Raw genomic sequence first — 16,115 nt, 5'->3', positions numbered from 1 at the left:
TTCGGAAGATGATAAAAGAAGGCCATCTATGGAGAACCGTTCAGGAGCAAAAGCTTCTCCTTTTTGTTTATGACGCCTTCCATGTAAGCGGAGTGGATGAGTTCGTTGTACTCTTTGCTGTAAATGGCCGACGGGTCGTTTGTGATGAGGTCGTAGTATGTGGTGTCCAAAAGAATTCGAGGGCTTCGGCTTCGTAATCGTCCCGGTTTTGGATCACGATTCCTCCGCCCTCTGATCACTATCTCTTGGTTCTCCTTCAAGGTTTTTATGGCTTGATTCTCTAGTCTTGTGAGGTTCTTCTTCTTCTTGGAGGTGGGTTGGATGGTGTTGAGCTTCGAGAAATCTTCCATCACGGAATGGTAGAAGGCATGCAATTGGTGACCCTTGTGATGGTGTGGGTAGAAAGAGCTTTTTGGCTTTACATCCTGGTGCACATGATCGGGATCAGGGGCAGTGGTGGTTGTTCCTGACTTGGTCTTGAGCTTTTCCAGTTCGAAATGCCTTTTTAGCTTCAATTTCCTTATGAAGGTGTTCATATCGAGTGGGGCAGAACGACAGACCCTTTCTTAGGAGGGAGCATTCCGCATCGTTTAGTTGATAGGTTGAAAGATTGAGAATTCTTATGGGTTCTGTTTGTTCTTTTTGGGACTGTGGGTGATGTGCCTTGTGCCAGGATCTGTTGTTTCCAACTCTGCATCCTCTGGTCTTTCTTTTCTTTTTTTGGGGTGGTTTGTGAGCTGGTTTGTGGATCGGGGTGCCTGATGTTGTTGGTTGGAAGTATTGTGTTATTCTGTGCGTTCGACACAGGTGCGGAACTGGAGTCAACGGAGGACTGTGGGTTCTCAGCGGAGGGATTCCTAAAAAATAAACCTGGGAGATGCTGCTTTGTGGTGAGCCAAAGTTGTTGGGTGACTCCGGGGTCTCTTCTCCAGCTTCCATCCATTGTTCCGATGACGATGGTGATTTCCCCTATGCAAAATGGATCCGAAGGGGATTCACAGAGTTCTAGAAGTTCTCTCCGGATGTAGGAGCACGTCGGGGAGTCGCTGTACACAGAATAGCAGATGCTCTCTTGGAGGGATGGTTCCACCTCTGTGGGGGGGGGGGGGGGGGGGTAGTGGAACAGGGGTGCCAGGTCTCTGGCCCGGGGTTTCAGGGGGAAGTATGTTTGATGCGTGGTGATCCGGAGGACTTGTTTTGTTATGGGAGTTCCTCCGGTGGTTGGTTCTCTGTGTTCCACCCCGCATTCTGGGGTTGTGTGGTCCCTTCCCCTGTCCACCCTTGTGGCCGTCCTTCCCCACCCCCCGCTCCTCCCCCACCCCCTACACCACCCCTCTGACTCTGTCCCACCCTGACCCACCCCCACCTCGCCCCATCATATCCCACCCTGACCAACCTGTCACCCCTCCACCCTCCCCCTGTCCCTTCCCAGCCAGACATTCCGGTCCCCACCCCTCCATACACCCATGCGTCGCAGAGTCCAAGTGGTGGCGCCCGTATATATAACGGAGCGCCGACACTTCGGATCCACAAGCCCACCTGCAGGAACCCTGGCCAGGACTACACACATGTAAGTACCCTTTCCTCCCCCCTCCCACACACTACCCGGCGGCGCTCTGGGGAACTCAGTTTCCCAACTTGATGCCCACATCCCAGCTCGCAGCCCTCCCACCCTCCTCACTACGGTGCTCTGGGGATCTTCGTTCCCCGTCCAGATGCCCGCACCCCGACTCACAGCCCTGATACCGGGCATCTTACCGTTGCGCAGTGGACCCGCCTGCCTGCAATACAGCCACGGAGTCCTCCCCAAACCCTCCCTACGCTGGATATGAATCACCTTTATGGTGCAGCCCGCCCACTGCTTCCCCGTCAGGTGGATTGGTCCACCATATCATGGTTCCAATTCCCACCTTTTCAACACCTGTCTGTTTGTTAATACACCATTCTACATTCCTGTCATAAGCCCCTGCACATGTCCCGTGTCCGCATCCACATGTCTAGGGACATGGCAAACTGTGTGCATTCACAACCCCCTCCCTATAGGCCTATACATTCAAGTCCTCTTCCACTTGTTGGTTTTTACTTGTTTTTAGACCACTTGTTTTATGACCCTCCTGGTCATCCCCATTATTTACCTTTTTTAGTGTCAAAAAGAGAAAATTTATTAAAACACAGAGATAAGTTTCATAAACCTTGCATTGCGCACGCAGGCGCTTGGTTGAAAAGACATAATCAACAACAAATCATCAACTAAGCCACGTCAAAGGTGCAGTATGGACAGAAGCAGGTTGGGTGCCAGGCAACATAACTAGAACTCGTATTAGAACTAGTCCGGTGAATGACACATGAGGAGGGGCGGATAAGAGTGATAGGAAGAGACACTAGGGTTTGGACGGAGCTGCAGATCATCTAAAAGGAGTAAGGGTAATATTAATAATGGGCGAGACCGGTCCTATGGGGGTGGGGGTCGTGTTTATAGACAAAATCACAGAATCACAGAGTAAAATAGTAGGACATGTCAGGGGCATGAGGAGAGGAAAGCCAAGGGTTTCATATCTTCTCAAACCCCTGCATGGTATCAAATCTTAAGGCGTTTAATCGTTCCATGACCATAATATTGTTAATACGGGAGATCACCATAGGTAGCGAGAGGTCAGGGGATTTCCATTTAGAGGCAATATGTATGCGGGCAGCCAATAGTATTAACTGAGTTAAGCGAAATAAAACATTAGGCATCCCATTAGGCTTGTGCCCTAGGAGGCACACTGCTGGTTCACAATTAAACACACGGTTCAGTGTGGCAGAATTTAAGTCAGACTCTTGGTTCCAAAGTCGTACAACATTCATGCCATGAAGAAAGGGTAAGATCAATATTAAAATCCGTCTCCCATTGCGACATGAATGCAAGTTTTGTATCGGGCGTAGGTTGATTGAATGAAGAGTACAGGAGGGACAGAGTGCCTAATCGGAGTGGAGAGTAGATGGCCATGGCTTCGTATGACGTGGGGGAAATGAGCATGTTAGAGGGTACTAGGGAGCGATAAAAGGACAGTATTTGGGAAAAAAGGAAAAATTCCTCAGGATGAGGGCGGTATCTGGTTATGAATTCAGATGGGGACATCAGCCTCTTTCCCATCAAGAAATGATGCAGAAGGATAAGATTCAGAGAAGTCCACCATGAGAAGTCCGATGGGCGGAAGCCAGGTGAAAAGGTGGGATTCCGATGAAAGGAAAGGACCGGGGAGACCGGAGACTGTAGGGATAGCTTGAAGCGGGTAGACCGCCACAGGAGAAGGGAGTAGAGAGAGATAGTAGCAGCATAAGGTATGTATGGAGAGATCGGAGAGGAGATCCACATAAGGGAAGATAGAGAGTGAGGTGATAGGAGAGAGTTTTCAATCTCTATCCACCTGGGGAAAGCTGACTGCGCATTACACAATAGTAGCTGTGCTAATCTAGCTGCCTTGTAATACCTCGCAAAATTGGGCACAGAGAGGCCTCCCAATCTCTTGTGGTAATACATTACCGATTTGGGGATGCGGGAGGGTTTCCGTTGCCAAATGAATCGGAAAGCATCCGACTGAAGTCTATGTAAATCTGACATGGAAACCGGTATCGGGAGAGTGCGGAATAAGTATAAAATCTTGGGAAGTACCACCATTTTAATCGTATGTATTCTGCCTAGCCATGATATATGTGGGAGATCCCATCTAGCAAAGTCCTCTCTAATCGATTTATAGAGGGGTCTGAAATTCAGTCTGTACAAATCAGATAGAGAGGAAGAAAGAGAAATGCCTAGATATGGGATATAGGAAGAAGAAGGGGTCAAAGAAAAGCTGTCAGAGATGACATCCTGCACAGTCCGAGGAGTGTTACAGAAAAGAACTTAGGATTTAGATCTATTGATCACCAGGCCAGATACTGCGGAGAAAGCGTCCAAAATTTGAAACAAGTTGGGGAGAGACCCTAACGGGTTGGTTATTGTGAGTAGGAGATCGTCTGCGAACAAGTTGACTAAATATTCATTGGAGCCGATAAGTGCCCCCTTCACATACGGGCTATTTCATAGGGCACACGCCAAGGGCTCCATAGCTAAGGCAAATAGTGCTGGAGACAGTGGACACCCCTGACGCGTACCCCTGCCAATAGTTATAGGAGTAATTGGGGAAGAAGGTAATTTAAGGTAAGCTACTGGGGTGGAATAAATAGAGTGGATAGCGTCCGTAAAAGCTCCAGAGAAGCCCATCACTCGTAGAACTTCAAAAAGATACGTCCAAAGGACAGTGTCGAACGCCTTTTCAATATCCAGTCCGAGTAGAGTAAGGGGGGTATTAGAAGCTGAGGCCCAATGGATAATATTGAGGACTTTGCGGATATTGTCGGGCGCTTGTCTGCCAGGGATAAAGCCCACCTGGTCATTATGGACAAGACTCGGCAATATGGCATTGAGGCATTTGGCAAGGATGGATGTGAATATCTTGGAATCTAGATTAATAAGGGAGATAGGTCTATAGTTGGACGAGACTAGGGGTGGTTTAGGGATGACGATTATGGATGCGTGTAAGAATTCGTGGGGGCATTGGGGAACCAGAAAGAAGTTTATTGCAATAAGAAACAATGTGGGGAGTGAGAATAGTATCAAATTTCTTATAATATAGGGCCGAAAGGCCATCTGGACCTGGTGCTTTACCTAGTTTTAAGTCGGAGATGGTAGCAGTAACCTCCTCGGCTGTGACAGGAGAGTTTAGCGATTCTCTAGCAGCAGAAGAGAGAATAGGAAGGGTTATTTACCTTTTTTAATGTGTGCTTTTTAAGTCTCTGTATTTCCATTCATTTATTTTGACATTTATGTATATGTTCCTTCTGTAGCTACTATTGTGGACCTGAGGAAGGCGCCAGTGAGAGCCGAAATGTGTTGTCCTGTTTTACCTGTTTGACTTCTTTTTGCAATAAAAGTTAGTCCTGAGTAAGTGCTGGCTCAGATCTCTGCTTTATTTGACCGCCGTCGTCACACAGGAACGCTCTCAACAAACCCCATTTTTTCACTCTCCACATTTGCATTAAAGTTCAAAATGAAACCCCCATTTCAACTCTACTAAAACAATAAGCGGTGGTGCTGACTGTAGATGCACTGTTTTTTGACTAGCTCATCCCATAAGGTCCTGGGTTCAATCCCCAGATAGGACAGATGATTCTATAATTACTCAGTGTGCCTGGGAATGTAGGAGAACTGTGAGGTAAATCTTAAGTAATGTTCCAGAGCGCCAAATTCATCAAGGGGCATGTGACTTTTCATGAATTTGGCGCAGGGAGTTGAAAAAAAAAAAACAAGGCGACTTTTCATGACTAAAATAGTAAAAATAAAAAGTAGATGAGTATTGATGAATTCCCCTATTTGTCTCTGCCTGTGGTCCAGCTAGGACAAAGATGAAGCTGCAGCAAAGCAGGATTATGTTCTGGATAATATGGGGGACCACCTAGTGGTGTTTTTATTTATTCTTAAATTTTTTAAATAAGCCATGATTTCTATAAAAGAGGAAGTAAAATTTTCTTATGAAGTATATTAGAAAGGTTAATGTTTTGTCAAGATCTACAACATATAAAAAGATTTTGAATCTAATAGTGCCAATTTAAGTTCCAGTTTCAGTCCCTTTCTATACTCTAGCACCTTAAAAATATACTCCCCAGTAAGTTCCCTAGTCAGTCTCCTTTCTCCTCTGGCAGCTATAAATAAAGTCTCCAGTAAGTTCCTTAGTTGGTCTCCTTCTCCCTTTAGCAGCCCTAGTAAGGTTTGTTTTAGATAGATAATAATCTACCAGTGTAGGTAGCAAAGGAAAAATAAATAGTACTTTCTAGTCCCCCAGTGTCTGCATATATATGTCCACATTTATCTTTCCAAATATATTGTATAAAAATTACAAGACAATACTTAAAGGGGTTCTCCGGTGCTTAGACATCTTATCCCCTATCCAAAGGATAGGGGATAAGATGCCTGATCGCGGGAGTCCCTCCGCTGGGGACCCCCGTGATGTTGCATGCGGCACCCCGTTTGTAATCAGTCCCCAGAGCATGTTCGCTCCGGGTCTGATTAACGGCAACCACAGGGCCGGCGGCGTGTGACGCCACGCCTCCGCGTGATGTCACGCTCCGCCCCTCAATGCAAGCCTACGGGAGGGGGCGTGATAGCTCACGCCCCCTCCCATAGGCTTGCATTGAGGGCTGGACATATCGGAGGTGAAGCTGGTTCAGCTGCACAGGGGTCCAGCGTGTGTGTGCATAATAGCGCAGCGGGCACTTTAGACTGAGTCTGTAGCCGGCTGACCCGGATCTGATGAACGTCATCGCGGATGTCAGTGCGTTACTCCGCTGCTAGAGTGGAGAAGCGCTGCACAGGCCAGGTAAATGTGTCTAAGTGTGTGTTTCTGTGTGTTGGGGGGGCTATGCTACCTAAATGTGGGAAATCTATGCTACCTAATGTGGGGAAACTATGCTACTGGGGGACTTGTCTATCTTTCTGACTGAGGAGACCTCCCTACTAGTTAAAGCTACCTACCAACTGGGAGGGAGGCCATCTAACTTCCTACAGGGAGGGTCTAACTTTTTTTTTTTTACTGGGAGAACCTACCCATCCACCTGCATCCACCAGTGATGGCTGAATAGGCAGGTTCTGTGAAGACATCTTGTATCAGAAGCAGGAACAAGCATCAGTGACCATGGTGCTGGTATCACTTTTATTTTTACCATGCCCACGACAAAATATAAAAATTTTTTGATACCAGACAACTCCTTATATGCCTCTAATTTTACAGCATTTTATGCAATGTTCCAGTAGTAATGGCGCTGTAATAAGGCGCAATATCTTGGCAGACAGACTGTCTATGGCCCTCTACAGCTTGTATACACGCAGCCCTTCTATGTTTATGAACTCTTACGAATTTAAAATAAAAATTTTTTTGCTTAATTTTTTTTTAAAATGACAATAAGTGACCAGCAAATTTTTTTTTTTTTTTTTTTTTTTTTTTTTTTTTAACAGCTGTCACTAACTGGACTTCTTTCTACAGCAGGCAGGTAACCACCCAGCATGGGAGCTCAACTTTCCTTGGCAGCTTGACTCCCTTGCTAACTGCTAGGGCTGAAGATACCTCCAATGCTAGCATTTTAAAACCAATGACCTTTAGACCTCCACACTACACACATTTTCTCTATTTTGTGTTATTAACGTACCATTTTTCCTTTTGATTTCTGGGATCATTTTGCTTTGCATTTTATAGCCAAAAAAAAAAAAAGAAGAGTACTAACAAAATAAAATAAAAAAAAGTTAATATTTTTCAATTATAGTTCCTGTGTCTGTTCTGTTCCTGAGTTTTGGCTAAAAATACAGTTAAAAATACTAAGTACCCTGTCTTGCCCAATAAAACACTGAAAATGAGGACTTTTCTATTCTGGACAGTATATCCGACGAACTGTATTTGGTATAATGATGCTAAAATAATAAATTACAATTAGTCTGTAAGTGATATGTCAGAATTTACTAGAGAAACTGAGTAGTGATTTAACCCCTTAAGGACCGGAGGTTTTTCCGTTTTTGCATTTTCGTTTTTTGCTCCTTGCCTTTAAAAAATCATAACTCTTTCAAATTTACACCTAAAAATCCATATGATGGCTTATTTTTTGCGCCACCAATTCTACTTTGTAATGACATCAGTCATTTTGCCCAAAAATCTATGGTGAAGCGGGAAAAAAAAATCATTGTGCGACAAAATAGAAAAAAAAAACGCTGTTTTGTAATTTTTGGGGGCTTCCGTTTCTAGGTAGTACATTTTTCGGTAAAAATGACACCTGATATGTATTCTGTATGTCCATACGATTAAAATGATACCCTACTTATATAGGTTTGATTTTGTCGGACTTCTGGAAAAAATCATAACTACATGCAGGAAAATTAATACGTTTAAAATTGTCATCTTCTGACCCCTATAACTTTTTAATTTTTCCGTGTATGGGGCGGTATGAGGGCTCATTTTTTGCGCCGTGATCTGAAGTTTTTAACTGTACCATTTTTGCATTGATAGGACTTATTGATCACTTTTTATTCATTTTTAAATGATATAAAAAGTGACCAAAAATGCACTATTTTGGACTTTGGAATTTTTTCCATTGACCGAGCGGTTTAATTAATGATATATTTTTATAATTCGGACATTTCCGCACGCAGTGATACCACATATGTTTATTTTTATTTACACTGTGTTTTTTTTTTTTTATTGGAAAAGGGGGGTGATTCAAACTTTTAATAGGGGAGGAGTTAAATGATATTTATTCACTTTTTTTTTGCAGTGTTATAGGTCCCATAGGGACCTATAACACTGCACACACTGATCTTCTATGTTGATCACTGGTTTCTCATAAGAAACCAGTGATCAACGATTCTGCCGCATGACTGCTCATGCCTGGATCTCAGGCACTGAGCAGTCATTCGGCGATCGGACAGCGAGGAGGCAGGAAGGGGCCCTCCCGCTGTCCTGTCAGCTGTTCGGGATGCCGCGATTAGCCGCGGCTATCCCGAACAGCCCGACTGAGCTAGCCGGGAACTTTCACTTTCACTTTTAGCCGCGCGGCTCAGCTCTGAGCGCGCGGCTAAAGGGTTAATAGCGCGCGGCGCCGCGATCAGCGCTGCGCGCTATTAGAGGCGGGTCCCGGCTTCACTATGACGCCGGGCCCGCCATGATATGACGCGGGGTTACTGTGTAACCCCGCGTTATATCAGAAGAGCAGGACCAAGGACGTACCGGTACGTCCTTGGTCCTTAAGGGGTTAATGTAAATGGTCACTTTAAATGTTCCTATTGAAGGATGTTATGCAAAGTAGATCACCTCTAAAATGAAAAGAGCTGGCTCTCTATTGACATATACTGGGAGATCGCTTCCCTAAAAGTTAAAGGGTAGCTCCCACCATCACTTTTTTTCTTTTTTCTGTCCCTGCCTATTACCCATCTATCCCTAACCCTCTCCCTGCCTTTAATTTTTTTTTACATATTAAAAATGCCTTTTGTCTGCCTGGCAGTGTGCTCACTACCAGGCAGACTTCCCCAGCAGGCACCACGTCACTGATGCCTGCTGGGGCCGACACTTCTGCCCGTAGTTCACCTATACAGGGCGCCTCCAGCTGTTTCCCCACTGTAACTCCCAGCTTGCCTTGACATCTATTGGCTGTCAGGGCATGCTGGGAGTTGTAGTGGGTAAACAACTGGAGGCATACTGTATAGGTGAACACCGTGATGGCCGCACATCCCGCTCCCCGCCGCGCAGCCCGCAAACCCCCCCCCCCCCCCGGCCCCGTCGCGCCGCTCAACTCCCTCCCCACCCCCCCTTAGTTCACCTATACAGGGCGCCTCCAGCTGTTTCCCCACTACAACTCCCAGCTTGCCCTGACATCTATTGGCTGTCAGGGCATGCTGTGAGTTGTGGTGGGGAAACAACTGGAGGCACCCTGTATAGCCCGCAACCCCCCTGGCCCTGCTGCGCCGCTCAACCCACTACCCCCTCCCTCCCCTCGCAAAAGCATAAGCATTGAAAACCGTCACATTGAGAATTTTACCTGTCGCCGGGAGCCGGGGCCGGCGTGCGAGGCCAGGGAGCCTGCGCGCATCCTCTTCCTTCAAAGCGCTCGCTCCCGCCTGTCTGATTGACAGGCGGGAGCGAGCACCGCAGTGAATGAATTCCGACTCGTTGCCAGGCTTCAACGAGTCGAAATTCATTAGTGACGTCACTGCCGAATGCATTCGGCCAATAGGAGGGCCACAAGCACGGATATTTCCTAAGCATGCCCATTACTGTCTGGCAGATAAGTACTTAAGTCACCTTATGTTGGATAACCCCTTCAATGCTCAGTCCCTTCAAGAAGCCCTGAAACTTGACTTGGGATTACAAACTAAACCAGATTTTTTTCTCCAAACGGATATAAACTTATCTAAGGACTGATGTTTTGCGGTTCTTATTTCTTGTCAGTACAGAGAAGGGTGCCCACTGGCTGGGATACTTGCCAGGGAGCATTGCATGGCCTCTAACACTGCCTATGCCAGTTTGACGGTCTTCCCATGATGACACATTACCTCCTTAGAACTACTGAAGAATACTAAATCATTTGAATTTTCTTTATGTCTATGTTCAAGAATTTCTGAACTTCTTTTCTGGTTACAATACACCAAATACAGCAATTTTTTTCTCAAAAGTCTAATTTTTATTTTTTTTAAAAGCAAGACAACTATGATGAGTCTAGCTTTGGTCTTGAGTGGTTGTGCTCTATCGGTACAGAATGTCCACAGATAAAAAAGGCACCTTGTTCTCTTGTAAAGGATTAAAACATTAGCTCTGTAATACTATAAAACCGCACTACAGTGACTTGAGTCATGGCTGTGGACGAAAACATCGCTGTCTGAGGCGGGACCGGAAAGTTAAATAAAGGTACATAGCTAGTAGGCACATGCTGGTGAGGAAATACAGTATGACACAAATGCTGATGTCCAGTTTAGAGAATCCAACTTCTAGCACCTTCACCCAACGCCCTTTCCAGTTTACATCACCATTCTCTACCACCACGCCATTTAAATAGTTGGCATTGACCCCTCTTTTAAGCAGGCGAGCTCTTACAGCTTCTTGGTCAAAATCAGAATCAGGCAAATCCAACATTTTCTCTGGTTGAATGGCATATCTATTATTGTGGGAGTTGGAATCCTGTAATGTCCTACGAGGAAAAATATGATGTTCAAAAGAATCTAAATCCACAATGTTTTCTTCCTCCCCTTTTTCAGCTTGCAAAGCTGTAAAATATTTCATTCTTATTATGGTAGGTCTGTGGCGGAGACTTGGTTTTGCTTTAGAAGCTGTATCTGTATCTCCTGGTTCTTCTGCTTTTACTGTCTGGATGATATCACTATCTTGGCTTTGTTTTTCAGGGTTTGCTTTTTCATCTTTAATCTCCCTTTTGGGCCTGACTCCACCTGTAGCTTTTCGCTGCTCCTCCAACAGGACTGCTTCATCCTCCAAATAGTCATAGGATAAATTGTTTACAGAGAAGCGTTTCATCATAAAACTGAGTACCGCAGGCTCACCCCAGGTCATGTTATTGTCAACCATTTTCTGGCAGTCTGGACAAAGCTCTGTAGGAGGCCACTGAATCTTTGGAAAGTCTGGATCCTCAGTTGCATCCCCTATGGCAAAAGTCATATGGTAAATGGTTATTAGTGTTCCATAACAGAAAAATAAATAGGGAAAAATACATAAAACAATGGTTATCAGAGCTACTAAAGACTTTTCTCAGTAGAGATGCATTTGCAGCTTAATTTAACCAATTTGGTTCTTAAACAGCTTACTAGACAGGACATACGGCATCAATATGGTTTCTATACCCACACATGGAATTATAAGGATTGTCCAACCTTAGAAAAGCATTGGTCTGCTTTATTTCCAGAAAAGGCACCACTCTTGTACATACGCTGTGTCTGGTATTGCACTTTAATGGAGTTTTAAAAGGGGTACATTTTCAAATTAACTGGTGACAAAATGTTTGTTGTACAGATTTTTTAATGACTTCTACTTTAATATCTCAAGTCTTCTAGTACTTAGCTGCTGTATGATCCAGAGGAAGTTGTATAAGTCTTTCTGGTCTGACCACAGTGCTCTCCACTGCCCCTTTTATCCATGTCAGGAACTGTCCGGAGCAGGAGAGGTTTGCTATGGGGATTTGCTCCTACTATGGACAGTTTCTCACACAAACAGAGGTGGCTGCAGAGAGCACTGTGGTCAGACTGGAAAGAAATACGCAACTTCCTCTGGAGTATACAGCAGCTGATAAGTACTGGAAGGGGGTTAAGATTTTTAAATAGAAGTAATTTATCAATCTTTCTGTTACCAGTTACACAACCTACGGACAAGAGTGACACTGATTCTAGGAGGAAAAAAAATCTAACGCTTTTAGTAATCCAGAACAATTCCCTTCAGTTTCATACATAGTAGTTAATGGCAACAAAATACAGCTTGACAGCCAACACACTGAATTTCTGTATTGTAGTAAATTTTAGAGTCACGTGTGGCATCTCTGGAAAACAAACAGAGCACTATAAATCCCAAACTGTGAGCATATTGTTGGGTATTATGGTACATGCTAGATCTGGTACACATGATGATTTCTAGGATACTCCATGCTTATTTAGGACTCACCTGCCAGTCTACTATTAACCCGGTTATGACTTAACCACAGCCATCTGACGGCTTCATCCAAACTGCGGACAGTGCCCATAGACTCTTTAGCCATTTGCTCAAAATGATGAGCACAGTCCCTGCAGCCAAAAAAGTAGCGGACATAACTTCGCATTGCCTTCAAAACTTCCTGTGGATCTTAACAAGACAAAGAAAGATTTCAGAAAAAAAAAAAAGATCAAGTGTGTCGGAGAATAAATGGTTATAAATCTTTCTTCAACATGAAAAGATTATTATCTTTGATAAACAATGGGGGTTGCACTTTTACCAGTGTGAAAATATATTTTTTGTTATTTATAGTATCTGGTGAAATAGATTTCCCTCTAATATTCCCAGCCTGCCTAATAAAAACTATTACTCACCTTCCTCACAGCCTCCGGTGTTGGGATGCCGCTGAGAGTCTGCTTCCTGGAGTCAGCTGGAGCTGTAGATGTGACATCACAGTGCCAATCAGCCAATCACTGACCGCAGGGGTGTCCTGCCTAAGTCAGTGATTGGCGAGAGGCATTGACTGTTCCCACGGCTGTAGATGCTACGATCTGCAGCTCGGGGGAAAGCAGTGTTACCGGCCGAACACAGTTCACCCTGATTCAGGAGGCTACGCGGTAGTGAGGAGCGGGGCTAAAGCTTTCATTGTCTTATTAGGCAGGCTGGGCATATTTAGGAGGAAAGAAACATTTTACCGAACAACCCCTTAAAATAGATGTGTAAATAAATAAATAGAATAAAAAATAAAAGACTGCACAAACAATTAAAAAATGTTTTTATAAAACCCCCAACTGATTTAACCTCTTGCCGCAAAACGCTGTTTATAAACGGCGCTGCGGCACGATGCTCCCGATCAGAGCTCGCATCATACCCGCACAGTCCCAGCTGCTATCAGCAGCCAGGACCCGTGGCTAATGCCGGACATTGATGTTCAGGCAGATGTCCGGCATTATCTCTTTAGACGCGGCGATCAAAGTTGATTGCTGCGTTTAAAGTGAAAATGAAAGCTTCCCGGCAGCTCAGTCGGGCTGATCGGGACCATCGTGGTGAAACTGCGGTGTCCCAATCAGCTATGACGCACGAGGAGGGTCCCTTACCTTCCTCCTCTGTGTCAGATTGCCGAATGACTGCACCTTGCCTGAGATCCAGGCAGGAGCAGTCAAGCGGCGATAACACTGATCAATGCTAAGCTATGACATAGCATTGATCAGTGCCTGCAATCTGTATAATGCATGTTATAGCCCCCTATGGGAGCTATAACATTGCAAAAAAAAAAAAGTGGTGAAAAAAAAAAAAGTTAATAAAGGTGATTTAACCCCTTCCCTAATAAAAGTTTGAATCAGCCCCTTTTTTTCATAAAAAAAAAACAAAACTGTAAATAAAAATAAACATATGTGGTATCACCGCATGCGTAAATGTCTGAACTATACAAATATGTTGTTAATTAAACCGCACGGTCAATGGTGTATGCGCAAAAAAATTCCTCCAAAAAATTATAAAAAGTGATCTAAAAGTCCGATCAAAACAAAAATGTTACCAGTAAAAACTTCAGATCACGATGCAAAAAATGAGCCCTCATACCTCCCCATATGCGGAAAAAAAAAAAGAAATAAAGTTATAGGGGTCAGAAGATGACAATTTTAAACGTGTTCATTTTCCGGCATGTAGTTATGATTTTTTCCAGAAGTCCGACAAAATCAAACCTATATAAGTAGCGTATCATTTTAATCGTATGGACCTACAGAATAAAGATAAAGTGTCATTTTTACCAAAAAATTTACTGTGTAGACTTGTCGCACACTGATTTTTTTTTGTTTCGCCGTAGATTTTTGGGTAAAATGACTGCTGTCATTATAAAGTATTGGTGGCGCAAAAAATAAGCCATCATATGATTTTTAAAAGGTGAGGAAAAGCCGAAAGTGCAAGAACGGAAAAATGCTATGTCCTTAAGGGGTTAAATATGCTGATTTCTAAAGGTACAATCCCTTAATGTCACTCACTGGTCTGTTCAGATCCAAGCTCTGCAGCTCTGACGGTCAGCAGGTGGAACAGCGTCCAGACAGAACATGGAAAACCACGGAATTCTGGCTTGGATCCAAGACACCAGACGAAATTGACACGAGGAGTCAGCACAGCATTCTGCTCCTGAGCACAAAGTAAAGAAAAAGGCACTTACCGTATATACTCAAGTATAAGCAGAGTTTTTCAGCATGATTTTTCGTGCTGAAAACGCCCCCCTCGGCTTATACTCGAGTGAACTCTCCGCCTGTCAATCAGTGGTCTTCAACCTGCGGACCTCCAGATGTTGCAAAACTACAACTCCCAGCATGCCCGGACAGCCATCGGCTGTCCGGGCATGCTGGGAGTTGTAGTTTTGAAACATCTGGAGGTCCACAGGTTGAAGACCACTGCGGCCTTCGTCATCATCCAGCCCTTTTAGTTTTCTACTCAACTCCCCTAGGTGGGAAGGAAGGGTGAGCTGGTCCGGGCCATCTATGCTGCAGGAACCGTCCGGTGGGGAGGGTTAGTTGTTCCGGGCTGTCCTCTTCTCCGCTCCGGGCCCAGCCTAGTGACGTTGCCTTGTAGACGACGCACAGGGACGTCCATGTGCAGCAGACGTACCTGCGCATGAACGTCCCTGTGCATCTTCGTCAAGGCAACGTCACTAGTCCGGGGCCGGCCCGGAGCGGAGGAGAGGGCCTCCTGGTGAAAATGGTCAGCCCGGAACGACTAACCCTCCCCACCAGACGGTCCCTGCAGCATAGATGGCCCGGACCAGCTCACCTTTCCGTCCCGCCAAGGGGAGGTGAGTAGAAAACTAAAGGGGGGTCTGGATGATGACAAAGGCCGCAGTGGTCTTCAACCTGCGGACCTCCAGATGTTTCAAAACTACAACTACAAGTTATAGTTTTGCAACATCTTGAGGTCCGCAGGTTGAAGATCACTGAGAAGGGATTGACAGGGGGTGATGATGAAGAGCGGGTGATGATGACGAGGGTCTGGATGATGACAGTGGGGGATGATGATGGGATGATGATGACGGGGGTGATAATGACAGGGTGATGATGAGGGGGTGTTAATGACTGGGGTCTGGATGATGACAGGGGTGGATGATGTATTTCCCACCCTAGGCTTATAGTCGAGTCAATAACTTTTCATGGGTTTTTGGGGTGAAATTAGGGGCCTCGGCTTATATTCGGGTCGGCTTATACTCGAGTATATACGGTATGTTATTTGACACATCGTCCTTAGTTTTAGGCCATGTCCACCACTGTGGTGCCTGAGGCAGGAAAAAGGCCCGAGTACGACTTACCTGATTTTTGTTATTTACAGCATCTAAAAAATCCTTGTAAGACACGACCTTGGCTCTTTGGTTATACAGCCATGGATACAGAGAATTCAGCAGTGTGCGCAAGAAAGGGCGAGCAGGAAAGTACTGTGATAGAAATAGATGGTGATCACATCATAGTTTTACTTCAGCAACACATACAGCTTTCCATGTTTAAGATATGTGCAACGTAACACAGGGATTAAAAAAATAAACAAACAACTAAAAAAACATATAGTATAGTACTGTAATAGCACTAGGCAGCAAGTATACAAAAAAAAACAAATAAAAAAAGGACCTAGTTTTAAAATCAATAATGAGCATGAAGGAGATTATTGTGTTAAAAATAACATAAATACTGAAGCAGCTACCTCTAGTGGTCACTTTAAAGTATAGCATACAATTAGGCTGGATTCACATGCGCATAATTTGGCTCATTCTTGTGCCCGTATTATGGCTTCATGTAGAATTATAGCGCTTTATGATGCTGTAATTTCGATCGGAAGACATACAGTTGGGCCAGGACCTATGGCGATGTTTCC

At 44.7% G+C, this 16,115-nt stretch overlaps 1 protein-coding gene across 1 annotated transcript in view; it reads right to left on the bottom strand.

Moving 5' to 3' along the window:
- Positions 1-9,905: 9,905 nt before the first annotated feature.
- QSOX1 (quiescin sulfhydryl oxidase 1) overlaps positions 9,906-16,115 on the bottom strand; it is a 58,995-nt gene continuing 52,785 nt past the window's right edge. Inside the window, exons 9-12 of the mRNA XM_056531948.1 lie at positions 15,559-15,681; positions 14,246-14,390; positions 12,219-12,395; positions 9,906-11,209 (exon numbers count right to left, since the gene is read on the bottom strand). Coding sequence (XP_056387923.1) covers positions 10,407-11,209; positions 12,219-12,395; positions 14,246-14,390; positions 15,559-15,681 — 1,248 coding nt within the window. The 3' untranslated portion in view covers positions 9,906-10,406. The remainder of the gene's footprint in view (positions 11,210-12,218; positions 12,396-14,245; positions 14,391-15,558; positions 15,682-16,115) is intronic.

The sequence above is a fragment of the Hyla sarda genome, chromosome 7 (genome assembly GCF_029499605.1).
Source record: "Hyla sarda isolate aHylSar1 chromosome 7, aHylSar1.hap1, whole genome shotgun sequence".
Lineage (NCBI taxonomy): Eukaryota > Metazoa > Chordata > Amphibia > Anura > Hylidae > Hyla > Hyla sarda.
This window is presented reverse-complemented; position numbering and strand designations above follow the sequence as displayed.